The sequence below is a fragment of the Callorhinchus milii genome, unplaced genomic scaffold (assembly GCF_018977255.1).
Source record: "Callorhinchus milii isolate IMCB2004 unplaced genomic scaffold, IMCB_Cmil_1.0 Scaffold8, whole genome shotgun sequence".
Taxonomy (NCBI): domain Eukaryota; kingdom Metazoa; phylum Chordata; class Chondrichthyes; order Chimaeriformes; family Callorhinchidae; genus Callorhinchus; species Callorhinchus milii.
In genome coordinates, this window is record NW_024704749.1 from 23,832,018 (window position 1) to 23,848,136 (window position 16,119).

The 16,119-nt window shown below is 42.9% G+C and overlaps 1 protein-coding gene across 1 annotated transcript in view; it reads left to right on the forward strand.

Moving 5' to 3' along the window:
* The window catches only part of gucy1a1 (guanylate cyclase 1 soluble subunit alpha 1), an 18,234-nt gene extending 2,115 nt beyond the window's left edge, over positions 1-16,119 (forward strand). The window contains 7 exon segments of the mRNA XM_042337491.1: positions 1,610-1,710; positions 1,805-1,912; positions 1,915-2,519; positions 5,971-6,456; positions 9,826-9,969; positions 14,347-14,501; positions 15,688-16,119. Of these exon segments, the coding sequence (XP_042193425.1) occupies positions 1,610-1,710; positions 1,805-1,912; positions 1,915-2,519; positions 5,971-6,456; positions 9,826-9,969; positions 14,347-14,501; positions 15,688-15,889 (1,801 nt within the window). The 3' untranslated portion in view covers positions 15,890-16,119.

Below are 16,119 nucleotides of genomic sequence, written 5' to 3' on the forward strand. Positions count from 1 at the left end.
TATCTCACTATATCTCATTAAATCTCTAACAGTAAACTTTCCAGATAATTCATTCCCATTATAAATGTGGTACTAAACCAATACCCCATTGTTTCTATCCCTCATATTAATTAGTAAAAGGCATATGTATCAGTACTCATATTTAGAAATCAAGTTCCTGTATCTCAGAGTTGAATGGTTTCACATTTTTAGTAAATACTTATTGGGAATGGTGATGATATAAAATTCAACTCTGCGGTCTTTATAAATGCCGCAATCTCACGAAATTTGTTAGTTATTTGTCTATACACACACACACATACATACATAACAGAGGAATAGCTCGAATGGTCTTAAACATCAATTAGAATGAAGGCAAACCTTGGCGATCTGAAAATATTGAATATCAACAGGCTGTCAATTGGCCTTTGGGAGTAGAAACTGGGTAGTGTTTGTGGTATGACCAGGGTTCTGAAGATTTTCTTTTAAACTATTCTCCCCCCACCTGAAAAAAATAGTTTCAAAGAATGTCAAAGAAACTAAAGTTGATACAAATGAATTCTATCAAGATTGACTTATTATTCTTCATATTTAATTCATATTTCTTTTAAACTATTCCCCCTGAAAAAAATAGTTTCAAAGAATGTCAAAGAAAAAAAAATGTTTTTTTCCCTTTGATACAAATGAATTGTGTCAAGATTGACATATTCGTCTTCTTATTTAATTCATAGGAATTGTATCAAAGTTGACATTCTTCTTGTGTAGCTTTCTTACTTAAATAGCTCATGGATTAGTTGAACGTTGTTTAGTTGTTCATAGCAAACACCCACTGAACCCACGGTTTGGGAAGACAGAAGGAAACAAATCCAGCCCCAATGCTGGTATCAGTGCCATCTGAACATTTCACGCACATAACTCCAGGCAACATAAAAAGTGAAATACGGCAGCACCTTCAGAGTTGTGTACCAAACATTGCTATATCCTGGAACACTGCAACAGCGGCCAGGCATGCGAAGGAGAATACATTGTTTGGAGAACACATTGCCCGATAGAATGACGAACGGCGTTTCCCCGGGGGAATGGAAACCACACGATTCCCCAACTCCACGACTAGTTAACTATGGAGCTGGGGAATTGTGTGGTTTCCAATGGTATTCTAATAATTCATTCATCTTTGCACAGAAGTTGTGCGGTTGGTGGAGAGTGTACGGATTTAGCTTACATTCGGGGGCGGGAGGCGGGGTGGTCATAAGTGGCAGGATGTTTTTGTTGTTTATTTCAATGTATTTTTAATGCCCTTTCAGGCCCTGTTTCGATCATGCTTTTCCATCAAACTTGATGTGAAACTATAGATGTTACAAAGTCTCAGATTCTGTACTTTTATAACTACAGTACCTGCAAATGCAATTTAAAAAGACCTTCATTGTTTACATATATCAAGTGGAATTTTTTAAAATGATGTACAATAAAACAGTTTTCTATACTCCCAATACTTGACAGCTGAGAAACATCCTGTGCAATCATTGTCTGTTTCTGGCTGTATATTTAATCCTTTCAATTTTTTTTGCATTTGATATAGCACCTTTATTTATTTATGTATTTATTTATTTATTTATTGCTTCACTTGCAGTGCAGCCTTTGACCATCCAGAAGGATTCTGTGACAGGTGTTTGGAAAAGGAAAATACTGAAGATTTTATTCGCTTGTTCACATTGTACTCCAGTAATTCAGGTAATTATTTCCATTTTCCTGTTTCGTGCTGTTCAATTTCACTCTGAATTCCTGGGAGAGTGACTAATAACCATATGCTGGGACTTAACCACAGGTATTAAAGCCGAGCAGCTAAGACAATCGCTTGGGGAGGAACTCTTCAAAATCTGTTTCGAGGAAGATGAGCAGATCTTGAAACTAGTTAGTAGGACACTCAGAGACTTTTAAACAGTTTTAATACCCTTCTGAAACATGACCAATCTCACCTGGAAGGGGATGGGGATGTGAAGGCTCTCCAGGAATCCTCTATTCTTTGCCTTGAGGAAAACGATGGACCTCTGAAAGTGTATTGCTTTTTCCCCAATGAACTAATTGGATTTATACTTCCTGGTTTGATCAAGGCAGCTGCCCAGATGTTGTACGAAGATGAGGTAAGGGTGGAACTGGTACCAAGGTGCTCAGAGGATGGGGTCAGTGACTTTCCAAACTGCACTTACCTCATGTATATTGTTTCTCAGACAAAGGTCAAGACAAATAGTTTGCCCCAATTGCGGAACACTTCAACTGTGGCCAATGTCCCTGTCTCCACCTTCTGTAAAACGTTCCCATTCCACTTCCTTTTTGACCGAGCGATGTGGCTGATGCAGATCGGAGACGGAATGAGAAGACTTTTGAACAAAAGAGACTTTTTAAAAAGGCCCAACTTTAACGAGCATTTCCAGATCATCACCCCTCCCATCTGCGGCTCGTTCAGTGGGATCCGGAGCATGTTAAACACACAGTTTATTATAAGAATAAGACAAGACCACACGGCAAAAGAACAGGAAAAGGTGAGCTTGTTTGAAAAGTATTATTGCTGCTGCTCCCAACCCCTAGATGTTGCCCTCCTTATAGTTCCTACATTATTTCAATGCATGCTTTGGTATCTTACCTTGAGTTGTATAAAGTAGGTGGTATTCAAAAGTTACTTTTTTGTAACCTATGAATTACTAGTCTTCAAGGTTAGAATCTTCAGGTAAGTTTTACCTACTAACTCTATTAACTACCTCTTTGGTTGGTCAACAAAATAGATGTTTCTTGATTGAATATTTCTTGGTTTATGGTATAAATATATGCTATTTTATTATTTCTACGATTATTTTGTGATATCTAGTGATAGCCCAAAACAACTTCAGAATAGTAAGCCTTTTACAGATATTTATTCACCATATATTATGGCCCACATACTATACCCGTTTACCCCTTCGCCTATCTTCTTGCATATTTAGCAATAGTTTTATTTGAATAGTAATATAAGGGAATTGGCTGACTGTACTAACCAGTGAAAGGGCTGAATTAACATTAGCTCCGACATAGGACTGAAAAATGTGCTATGTGAAGTGATAATGATTATTGGTGGGAATTATCACAACCCATATTGCTTTTTGACCTCTACGTTACTAATCCCTTGGTGTTTCTGCTTTCGTCGCATACATTAACTTAGCCCTCACACAGTTAGAGGTCAACGTTTCCTCCCAGCCAGTTCTTGAACACTTGCTGTGTGAACAAACATTTTTAAATGACAGAAAACAAGATGTTGAAGTTATTTATGGCTTTATGCATGTGATAAAGGATGTTATAGCACAGAAATAGGGCACAATTGTGCTGGTAGTTTTCTCCACATGAACCACATAATTTAATATTTTTCTCTCTCTCTCTCATTCTCTCTCTCTAGTTCCCTTGCTTTTTCTTTGACTTTCACTTACCGCGTCTCCTGTGAAATCTATATAGTTCCAGTTCTCAGCTGCCACCTTTTCCTGCTCAAGCTCCAGAACATTAGCAAATAATTTATTGCTCTGCAATTCCACCTCAAACTTATCAGGGAACAAGCTGTGATTCACAGACCAGATGTTGTTGTAGATGACAGCTAAATCATCCTGCTGGGGAAAAACTATTTGTTTAAAATTAATTTTAGCGCAATGTTTAAAACATATGCAGGTACTTGTCTCAGATAAATCAATCTTGAGGTGATTTGTGCCTGGCAGCTAACCTAAGAATTACGTGAGAGCACATACTGGTCATTTCTGACACCAAATAAAATGGGGAGGATCTTTTAAAATCTCATGGTTTCATCCTAAATAAAATAACGGATTATATTTTTCAAACGAGTTTAACATGTTTGGCACTACCTGGTAGTAGTGGAATACCAATGGAACTATAGTAAAAAACCTCTGAAGTTGAATGTTTGTCCACTTGATTCCAGTTTCCTGGTTCAAGCAAATAATAGGTTCTGATTAATGATTGAGGAACCTTACTTATTCTGTATGCCACACAACCTTAATTTATAGCACTGCTTCAATAACACTCCTGGATTAAGAAAGTTTGCATTCACCACCTTATCTTTCACTCACTCACTCACTCACTCACAACAGTCAGTACACCTCAGGCGATGACAGCATCAGCATCCCAGGCTGCACTCTCCACCTCTCAAAGCAGTCAGGAACCTCGGGGTTCTGTTCGACCCTGAGCTGTCCTTTCTTCCCCACATCCGCGCCACAACTGGCACCGCCTTCCATCACCTCCGGAACATCGCCAGATTAACGCACTACCTCACCCCTCACGCTGCTGAAACTGGTCCACGCCTTTATCATCTCAAGGCTGGACTATGGGAACTCTCTCCTCGCCGGCCTTCCCGGCACCTCCCTCCACAAGCTGCAGGTCATTCAGAACTCTGCAGCTCATGTACTGTCCCGCTCCAGGCTTCGGGACCACATCACTCCCACCCTCGCTCACCTCCACTGGCTCCCCATCCCCCAGAGGATCGAATTCAAGATCCTCATCCTCACCTACAAGGCCATTCACAGCCTTGCTCCCTTCTACTTCTCCGACCTACTATCCCCCTACCTACCTGCCCGTACCCTCCGTTCCTCCGGCTCTGGTCTGCTCCACACCCCCCCGCCCTAACCGCCCTACCATCGGTGGCCGGGCCTTCAGCCTCTCAGCCCGTATGCTCTGGAACTCCATCCCCCAGTGCCTTCGCCTTGCTTACTCCCTTTCCTCCTTCAAGGCCGGTCTCAAGATCTTTCTCTTCACCTCCCCTCTCGACTCTCTACCCCCTCCTCGCTCCCTCCCTTTCCTCCCCTCACCCTGACCATTTCCCCCCTGCTCGGGTCCCGACTCAACTGTCCAGCGCCTTGGGACGTCCTCCCGACATGAAAGGCGCTCTATAAATGCAATCTTGTTGTTGTTGTACACAAGAACACAATTGTACTCATTTGTAGCAAATAGTTGTTGAGTGATTGTATAATTAACTTTCATTTGTTTCTACAAATAATCCACTTAAAAGAACACCCAATTATGCTGGGTTTCTAAAGGTTGGAGACACCAGTTGACACAGGTTTAAGCTTTATCTCCTGGTTGAAACACAGTCAGACTGACACATTTGTGTCCTGTGGTTTGTACATGTGCTGTGAATGTATAGTTCAATTATCCAAACAATTGCAGTATCTGCAACAAATTCAGTGGCTGGTAACTGCTGTCATTCTCACAATATAATATTCTAAGGTTTATTATTAAATAAATAATAATAAAAATAGCTGATGGAGGGCAAGAATACTTGTTGTAACAATGACTCAATACAATACAAATTTCCATTTGTATAGTTCATTCATGTTGGGAGGACATCCCAAAACACTGGACAGTACAAGGTTTGCACTCGAGCTGGGGATGGAAGCCGAGGGGATGGGGGTGAGGAGGATGATGGGGAGGGAAATGAATGGCTGAATGCACTGTCAACGGGGAAGGTCTTGAGGCAGACCTTGAAGGAGCGAGGAAAGATGTGAGTCAAAGTGAATATGGCACGGAGGTCAAGAGAGTTGGACAGATATGACAGACAGATATGCTAAAAGGCTGACTACCGATGGATGGGCAAAGAATGTGCATCAGTCTAGTGCCCACTGAGTGGAGGGAGCAACCAGATTGATAGGGAGTCTCACCTCTTTGTTATGTTTACTTTTCATATTTGACCAATTACCTGGGCATGGGCAGAAAAGCAGTCAACCTGGGAACAAATGCAGCTAACTGCTATCTTTCTAAGTCATATATTGTAGCTTCTATAGCACTTACCAAATCATATTCGTTGGGAGGAGTTGTCATCATTGCAGGAATTCCAATTGGTAATTCAGTATGATTGTGAGTTTTACCAAAAGAACCAGGGAAGCGTTTATATGATTTACATTCAAAATCTGTGTCGGAATTGTTGGGAACTCTTAGCTGCAATTACACCATGTAATAATTACACAGGTTATGGACATCAAAGGCCAAATGATTTATGTGCCGGAATCCAAAAGCATCTTGTTTCTGGGATCACCGTATGTGGATAAACTCGAAGAGTTCACTGGACGTGGCTTGTACCTCTCAGATATCCCTATCCACAATGCTTTGAGGGATGTTATCCTTGTTGGAGAACAAACCAAAGCCCAAGATGGACTGAAGAAAAGACTGGGTAAATTGAAAGGTGCCCTTGAAAAGGTTCACCAGGCCCTCGAAGAGGAAAAGAAAAAGACAGTGGATCTTTTGTTCACAATATTTCCTGGCAAAGTGGCCCAGCAGCTGTGGCAGGGACAATCCGTTCAGGCCAAGAAGTTTGAGAACGTCACCATGCTTTTCTCGGATATTGTAGGCTTCACTGCAGTCTGTGGTCGCTGTTCACCAATGCAGGTTGTCACCATGCTGAATGAGTTATACACCATGTTTGACTACCATTGTGGCGAGTTGGATATCTACAAGGTAGGATTCGTATTACTATTATTATATTATTATCCTTGTTTCATTGCTTTGCCCTGGAATAAGGTCACGGAACGAGTTGTTGCTTTGTTCCCTCCTCTCCCTTCATGAACCCCTCCAATTGAGTTTCCATGTTGCCCACAGCACAGAAACAGCCCTGGTCAAAGTGACAAATGATATTCTGTCCATCTGCAACCAGAACTCCCTCTGCCTCCTCGTCCTCCTTGACCTCTCTGCTGCCTTCGAAACTGTCGACCACTCTCTCCTCATCCACTGCCTCGCCTCTCACCTCAACCTTCACAGCTCTGACCTTGATTGGTTCAGATTGTACTTCTCACACCGCCTCCACTTCATCTCCACAAACGGTTTCTCCTCTAGTCCTCACACCGTCTCGTGTTGGCTTTCCTCAGGGCTCTGCCCTCAGTCCCCTCCTCTTCAATACTTATATGCTCCCTCTTGGTGACATCATCCGCAGACATGGGGTCAACTTCCACATGTATGCGGATGACACCCAACTCTATCTCTCTGCCTCCAACCTTGAATCCAGGACAACTCTGTCAGACATCAAGTCCTGGATGAGAGCTAATTTTCCTTATTTGAACGTGAACAAGACCGAGGCTCTCCTGATTAGCTCCTACACACTCCACTCGATGCACACTCTACCTTATTAAACCAGTCCGAAAACTTGGTGTCTTGTTTGACCCTCAACTATCCTTTCTCCTACACATCTGTGCCATGACCCGCTCTGCCTTCCCCCACCTCCGGAAAATCGCCCGACTCCGCCATTATCTCACAACGCAGGCCGCCGAAACCCTCATACACGCATTCATAGTATCGAGGCTTGACTATGCAAACTCCTTGCTTGTTGGCCTCCCCAACTCCTCCCTCCATAGGCTGCAGATCATCCAGAACTCTGCAGCCCGTATCCTCTCCCGCACCAGGCTCTGTGACGCTATTATTCCCATCCTTGCACGATTCCACTGGCTTCCCATCATACAGAGGATACAGTTCAAGATCCTGGCCCTCACCTTCAAAGCCCCCCATGGTCTTGCTCCCCCTACCTCTGCGACCTCCTAACCCCCTACCATCCTGCTTGCTCCCTCCACTCAGCGGGCTTCGGCCTGCTTCACATCCCCCGCCTCGCTCGCTCCACTATTGGTAGGCGGGCCTTCTGCCACTCTCCCCCCCATGCTCTGGAACTCCATCCTGCGGTCCCTCCACCTTGCCCCCTCCCTTGCCACCTTCAAGACCCATCTCAAGCCCCACCTCTTTGACCCTGATTTTGATCACCCTGCTTCCCCTGCTGCTCTCCACCCTCCTCAATCCCAACCCCCAGCTCGGGTCCAAAACTCTGACTGTCCAGCGCCTTGAGACATCCTCCCAATATGAAAGGTGCTATACAAATGTAATTTTGTTGTTTGTTTGTACTTCCGTTGAAGAAATTGGGTTTTCCATCAATTTTTGTTAAAATGCATGGTTGCTCCAAACATTCAAATTATTTTGCAGATTTGAAAAACGAGCAGTTTTCATCTTCTGAATATTTTAGAAAGGTGGAGAAAGAATGTCTTTACTTTTAAAGCCTTCCGGGGATATACCAAACAATGTGCAAAGCTTTTTCTCAATCAGAATTAAAGATACAAAAGTTTCAGATGCATTTCCCCATTTGTAGTTTTTGGCCCATTGATATGTGATTTATTTCAGTTGCTTCTATTCTGAAATATAAATGTTGCAAAAATGTCACAAATGCAAGTCTGTGTGTTATATCACATACTTGGGAAGAATGTTATTGTATTTTCTTAGAAATTCACAACAATGAGGATTTGGCAAATACTTTAATATGGTCTTAATTTTGAAGTCAGTTTTCTGTATATTCTTTTAAGAACTCAAAAAACAGTTTCAAGGATAAGGCAGGATTTAAAAATTTGGCAAATTCTGCACATTCTGAAATACTAAGAAAATTGAGAAAACTTAGACCCAGATTGAATTTTGTGTTCACTGTATACGGAGTGAACAATGTTGGTTGTTTCTGTATAGAATACTGTCATATTATGAATTAAAAATTAGATTGAATGTAGGGTTTGTCTGAAGCAGGCAATACAATACAAAATTACATTTGTAAAGTGGCTTTCACATCGGGAGGATGTCCCAAGGCAAAGTGAAGGGAATGTGGGATGCAGTTCCAGAGGGTGGGGGCAGAGAGGCTGAAGGCCCAACCGCATGGAGCACGCAGGCGCCTGCTGAGTGGAGGGAGCAGACAGGTTGATAAGTGGTTAGCAGGTCAGGGAGGTAGGAGGAGGCAAGGCCTTGGAGGGCCTTGAAGGTGAGGACAAGAATTTTGAACTCAATCCTCTGATGGATGTGGAGCTAGGTGAGGGTGGGTGTGATGGGGTCATGGAGCCTGGTGTTGGGATCACCCCCATTCTTGCCGGATTCCACTGGCCTCCCATTCATACAGAGGATACAGTTCAAGATCCTGGTCCTCACCTTCAAAGCCCTCCATGACCTTATTCTCCCCTACCTCTGCGACTTTCTAACCCCTTACCAACCTGCCTGCTCTCTTCTCTCAGCGGGCTCTGGCCTGCTTCAAGTCCCCCGCCGCCCACCCACCATTGTCGGGTGAGCCTTCTGCCACTTTGCCCCCACCCTCTGGAACTCCATCCCGCAGTCCCTCTGCCTTGCCCCTCCTTTGCCTCCTTCAAGATCCATCTCAAGACCCTTCTCTTTGACCGTGTTGTCAGTCACCTTCCTTCGCATCCTCCTGCCCTCCACCCTCCCCGATCCAGATCCCCAGTTTGGGTCCGAAACACTGATTGTCCAGCAACTTAAAAGGTGCTTTACAAATGTAATTTTGCTGTTGTTGTTGTCTGGCATGGTGAGGTGGAATGTGCATCCATGGATTCTGATGCTACCAGTGCTTGAGGTGCGGAGGTTGCTGGTGTGAGTCTATCAGGAGAGCCTCAGTCTTGCTGACGTTCAATTGTAGAAAGTTGCCTCTCATCCAGGACTTGATGTCTGATAGGCAGCCTTTCAGGACATCAGTGGTCCTGGGGTCGCGGGTGGAGGCAGAGAGATAGAGTTGAGTGTCACCCGCTTCATGTGAAAGTTGACCCCATGTGTGTGGATCAAACCTGTTTGCATGATTTTTCAGTAATTCTTGATTGTGATTTCTGAAGGCAATTCTAATATTTAGCATTTGTCATTAAAATAAAATCAATATAAACACCTTGGTCTTCATTGAAAAGCCCCATAGAAACAATATATGTTGATTCACTTGTGAATTGCATTGTCATGTATTCACAGATGATAGAGGGTTTATGTTTTTATCTCCTTTATCCCCTGATTATCTTTCGGTTGATGGGTTGCATGAACAAGGTGGAGACTATTGGCGACGCGTACTGCGTAGCTGGAGGGTTACACAAAGAAAGCAAAACCCATGCTGTTCAGATTGCCCTGATGGCACTGAAGATGATGGAGATGTCAGACAAGGTGACGACTCCAGATGGTGAGCCTATTAAGGTGAGACTCAGCTTTTTACTTATAAACAGCATAACTTACAGTTCCTGTTGTTAAACTTGTTTTGAAGATGAAGTACTGTTAAGTAAGTAGGAAATTACTTTCTGTAGAGTGTATTCCAAGCATTTTATTTTGGTTAACTGGGTGTCTGATACATGCGGATACCATGCTTAAGAGTATCCAAACCAAGCTGAGAGTTCCATACCTCTCACCTATGCATTGGAAAGTCCAGAAACGTTTATTGGAATGGAAAGTGCACTCTCTCCCGAGGGACACATCCTGCTTACCTAATTCCAGAAAGTATTAGGCCCAGTTTGGCAAGAGCCAAGGGTTGGGGACCTCAGAGTGTGAGTTGCTAAATATATCACCTTAGAGTCAGTTCAGCTCCAAGGAGACCCCTCTTACCTCCACCCAAGGAGGATAGTCACTAATTGGTTATTTGACATCTGACAAGCATGGGTTTGACCCCTGACTAGGAGGATAGCAGGTACCAGGAACTCCCTACAAACTTCCCGACGGGCAACGCAGCTCAGCATGAAATGCATGAGAGCATTGCCCACAGCTTGGACATATATCCCTTCCTATTAAGCGATGATTCCACCAGTTGGAAGTGCGGAGCTTGAGCAGCAGCTGTTTACCCATCTGCAAACCAATCAAGCTGGATTTGAAGCATTGGATGTAAGAACATGTGTTCTTGAACTGAGACTCCAGATTACACCTTCTAGCAGCTGTTGCCCTTGGGCTCGAGTTTCCTCATCAATTATCTGATGGACATCTCTCTTCAGTGTGGTGGGAGTACCTGTACAGGATGGCTTGTGACGTGCCAGCTACCTTGATGTTCTTGAAGTCCAATGCTGCATACCAGGCTTAGCCTCAGCTGCTTAAATCCAGGGCTTCATGTGAGGGCCTTTGGCAAATAGAAGGATCCACTGTGAAACCGCCTCCGCCTCTCGGGTGCTCAACAACAGGTCAGTATAGGCCGGAGCCCTCTCTCCCTGATTCCTGTGTTTGCCACAAATGAATCTCACTACTTAATCCTGGACTTTGCAAAAGGGGCATTCCCAGGAACGTGGATCCATAAAGGAGGACTGTTTGCAAATCTTACATGCTGCAAGCTTGACCTGCATTGAAACCTGGCTGTCCTTGTAGCGAGACAAGCATCACCAGAGTGCCCTTTGCCCCTTCTCTGTGTGGTCCTTCCGGACAGTGTCCAGGCAAAAGTTGGTGTTCACCAAATTTCAAGCATGATATGATATCAGCCAGAAGAAGAACACTTTTAACATCCCTGAGACTTTATATATTTATTTATTTCAATTTTTATTCATCATTCTGAGGTAGTTTGGTCCAATGGTTTCCTCCAGTATGTCAATCATCTTCTATTTTTGACTGCTTTGCTTCCATCGCATCTGTGATGAATTTGTTTTGTTTTTGCTCATGTTATAATGGAACAAAAAACACTATTTTTGAGAAATTAACATAGCCTTATGTGTTGTATAATCTCATTCTATCCAACTGAATGGAACGTTCCTTTGTCTCTTGTGAAAAAAAGCCATTAGGAAGAACAAGAGCTATTCCTTTGTTGTAATCGACATGAAGTGCAGAATACAGAGGATGCGAACGGTCACCTGCTTTTAAATGTGACAACCTGCTTATCTAGTTTCATAAACACAGGTTGACAAGAGCCAAGGCTTTGGACCCCAGAGTGTGTGTTGGAGTAATGCTGAAGTTCAACTAGCTAAACCTACATATCTTGCCATTTAGAGCAATGTCTGGCAATCTTCCTGTTGTTTATCCATCTAGGATCATCCAACCCAATAGGGCTTCAGCTTGCAGGGTTAACAGGAACTTAGTGAAAAGAATCCCTGCAGCAAGAAATTGAGTTGTACCTCAAAGGCCTGCAACTGAGCTGGGCTGGTTGATCTGTCATCAACAGTCCCTTTGAATATTATAACTTATTCCCTCTTTGAAAATTGTGAGTCTTGCCTTGTATGAGAAAAATAATAGTTTCAGCAGAAACTGGTCAGTACATTTACTGATTCAAAATGTCTTTTCTTCCCCAATGGAAAGCTGACTATTCTTTAATTCACTTCTTTCTGTTAAGTAAACACTGGTGAGTAAGTCAAGTGTGGTTCAGTGCCTTCCCTAGGGATGCTTTTAAATAAATGTTGTTGTTAGTGAGGATTCCATTATCATATCAAGCTATTTAAAGTTATCTAGCTGGTAACTTTATGTACTGTTTATGCAGAATTTTACATACAGTTCCCAGCATCCAGACCATGAAAGGAACCAAATGTTCAGTGTAAGAAAGTTACTAATTGTAGAGCTAGAACATCAGTATTTACTGGACGCTGGATGTGATGAATGATCATTTCTCACTTCTTCTCTTATTGTTTCAAGTTCTTAATTTGCTGAATCAATGTCTATGCACATTTACACACACCATACCATCTTTGCTCAGAATATGAGTGAAAAATGGGTTCAATATTTATCACATTAAATTTGATGGTGACAGAATCACCCCCCATCCCCCAACCTCCCATTGCCCCAGTCTCCCAGTGTCCTGTACCTCTCTGCCGCCTTCGACACTGTCGACCACTCCATCCCCATACACCACCTCCTCTTTACTTAATCTTTGCAAACCTGTCCTTTCCTGGATTGAATCCTACCTCTCTCACCCCCTTCACTTGGTTGCCTCTAATAGTCTCTCCTCCAGCCCCCGCACTGTCATGTCTGGCATCCCCCAGGGATCAGTCCATGGCCCGCTCCTCTTTAATATCTACATGCTCCCCCTTGGTGACATCGTCCGCAGACATGGGGTCACCTTCCACATGTATGCGGATGACACCCATCCTTTCTGCCTCCACCCTCAACTCCAGGACCACTGCTGTCCTGACAGACTGTCTGTCGGACATCAAGTCCTGGATGAGGGCACATTTCCTACAATTGAATGTGAACAAGACTGAGGCCCTCCTGATTGGCTCGCGCCAGTGCCTCAGCACCTCAGGCACTGGCAGCATCAACCTCCATGGTTGCACACTACAACTCACCAAGCCAGTCAGGAACCTAGATGTCTTGTTCGACCCTCAACTGTCTTTTCTCCCCCACATCGAAGCCATGACCCGCTCTGCCTTCTGTCACTTCCGTAACATCACCCGACTCTGCCACTACCTCACCCCTCAGGCCATCGAAATTCTTGTTCATGCCTTCATCACATCCAGGCTCGACGATGCAAATGCGCTGCTTGTCAGCCTTCCCAACTCCTCCCTTCACAGGATGCACACAATCAAGAACTCTGCAGCCCGTGTCCTCTCCCGCACCAAACTCCGCGACCCCACCTCCCCCATTTTTGCTTGACTCCATTGGCTCCCTGTCCTTCAGAGGATCCAGTTCAAGATCCTGTTCCTCACCTACAAAGCCCTCCATGGGCTCGCCCCACCCTACCTCTGTGACCTCCTAACCCCCTAACAACCCGACCGCTCCCTCCGCTCAGCCGGCTCTGGCCTGCTTTACGTCTCCCGACCCACCCACCCCACCATTGGCGGGAGAGCCTTCAGCCATTCTGCCCCCAACCTCTGGAATTCCATCCCCCAATCACTCCGCCTCTCCCCCTCCTTAGCCACCTTCAAGTCCCGACTCAAAACCCATCTCTTCGACCACGCTATCGGTCTCGTCCCTTCCTTCTCCCTCCCCGACCCCAGCTCGAGTCTGAAATGCTGTACACTGTCCAGCGCCTTGGGATGTCCTCCTGACGTGAAAGGTGCTATACAAATGTAATCTTCTTGTTGTTGTTGTGTCATTCCCAGTGACAACCTTCGAGAATCTGGGCTTCCAGTTTGAAGTTAGCAAACAAAAAGATTGAATAAACTGGGTATTCCTCTAACAGACACTTAAAGGCCGCGATGTAAGAGTTTGATGCCCGGCTTTGGGGACGTTGCGGTTGAGAATGGTGTGTGTGGGTGGGGGTGGATGTAGGAGAGGAAGGGTTACGCCTCTAGCCCATTCAGCACAGTATAATAGATATCATTAATTAACCTTATGTTTGATGATTTGTTAAGATTACACAATATATATATATATATATACTGCATCATAACACATTTTCCTTTACCTCTCCTCCTGAACTTAGTAGAATGTACTACATCTGCATTTCCTAAGCATTATTTGTGTGTGTGTGTATATATATATATAGATTTTCATTTTATTGCCTAATGAACATAAAAACAAATACACATAATCACAAATAACAATGGAACTGAATGGGAAATTGCATCCCTAGAAAGAAAAAGGTGGAGAAACAAATTAATGAACATTAATGATGTTTTTTAGATGATGTGAGACACTTGATCGCATTTTGATTTGTTTCTAAAATTGTTTCTTTAGCTGCGGATTGGTCTCCATTCTGGTTCTATTCTTGCTGGAGTAGTTGGGGTTAAAATGCCTCGATACTGCTTGTTTGGAAACAACGTTACTCTTGCCAACAAGTTTGAGTCAACCAGCTTTCCCAGAAGAATAAATGTCAGTCCAACCACTTATGCGTAAGTTTATTATTCCAAGTACAATCTTAATCAATTATATTTATTGACAGTTTAAAGTTGTTTTACATATTAAATGTGACTTCTTCTATTTTATATTGTGTAGTGTTAAAATATTTTGATGTTGGATAGATCATGTAAATTCCAAATATGATTTTTGGAAGGGATGTTTAGGGATAACTGTGATAATCATGAAAAACAAACTTAGTAAATTAACAAGTTTTTAAGTTTGTGAATGTTTACCGCAGTGACTACTGTCTCTGGACTGACCATTTCTGCATATGTTTCGCTCACTCATTGTGACACTGAAAAACTTGTGTTTAATTGTACACCTCTCTTTACAAGGACTTTGTGGAGTCCTGTAGCTCAGTGGTTAGAGCACTCGATTTGCAAGTGAGAGACCCGAGTTCAATTCCAGGCAGAGGGCGAAACCTTGGGCAAGTTTCCTTACTCCACACAGAGCCTAATAATAATCCCTCCAAAACAAAAAACAATAATAAATTGGTCATTTTCAATCTACGACTGTTTGTGGGACATTGCTGTGTGCAATTGGCTGCTGCGTTCACCCACAATATACAGTCAATTCACTTTACAGTGTGTTCTGTGAAGTGCTTTGGGGCGTCCTCCAAACGTGAAAAGCGCTATATCAAATGCAAGGATTATTATTATTATTACAAGTAGTTTGACCTCCATAAGCTGCTAGATGTCACTACTACTTTGGAGGGTATGCAACTTATCCAGTTTATGATACAGTATAGGGTACATAACATAATCAACATTAGCTCAGAGTATATCATTTAATTTTCTTTGAATTTGCATTTTATTTTATGTACTTATATTTTAGATAATTACCAATTTTTTTGTTCTCACTGTCCTAGATTTTTGCTTCCCTTACTTAAATAAACCATAGATCTTATACTAATTGTTTGGGCAGAAAATACAAAATGATCATTTTATCGATGGAATTGACAAAACTCTCAATGGGAAAGCTGTAAAGTTGCTGACTCCAGGCTTTCCTCAGCAGTGCTTTTCATCCCACTGATCTTTGAATTATAAAATCTTACTCACCGCATGTACTTGAGTTACTGTAAAGCAGCCCTGTACCACGAGTGTTAGTGATATTCACAAGTAACCATGCTTTGTGTTTACACATTAAACTTTCTACCTGTCTAAACCTTTTCTATTTTAGGTTATTAAAGGATGATTCTGGGTTCAAGTTCACACCTCGCTCTATAGAAGACCTGCCTCCTAACTTCCCAGATGAAATTCCTGGGATTTGCTATTTTTTGGATGCTCACCATCCTATAGATGGGACAAACTTTTCCACTGGCTTAGAGGATGGGCACAGCAAACACAGTAATACTGTTTTTATGAGGAAAGCTACAAAGTAGTGGATTCTACATCATATGCAAATCTTTCCTGTTCTCTGTATCGAATGGTGTGCTTGGGTTTGCAGTTTAATTAATTGAAAGTTAAAGCGTTAAAATGGGGAAGTTTTATTTTGGTGGAAGGGTATTTTTTGTTAAAAGATTTTAAACAACATTTTACTGTCAGTAGACCACATTATCAACCTGGAGGGAAAGATAATTGTACATAAATTTATAAATCACCACCGAATCTG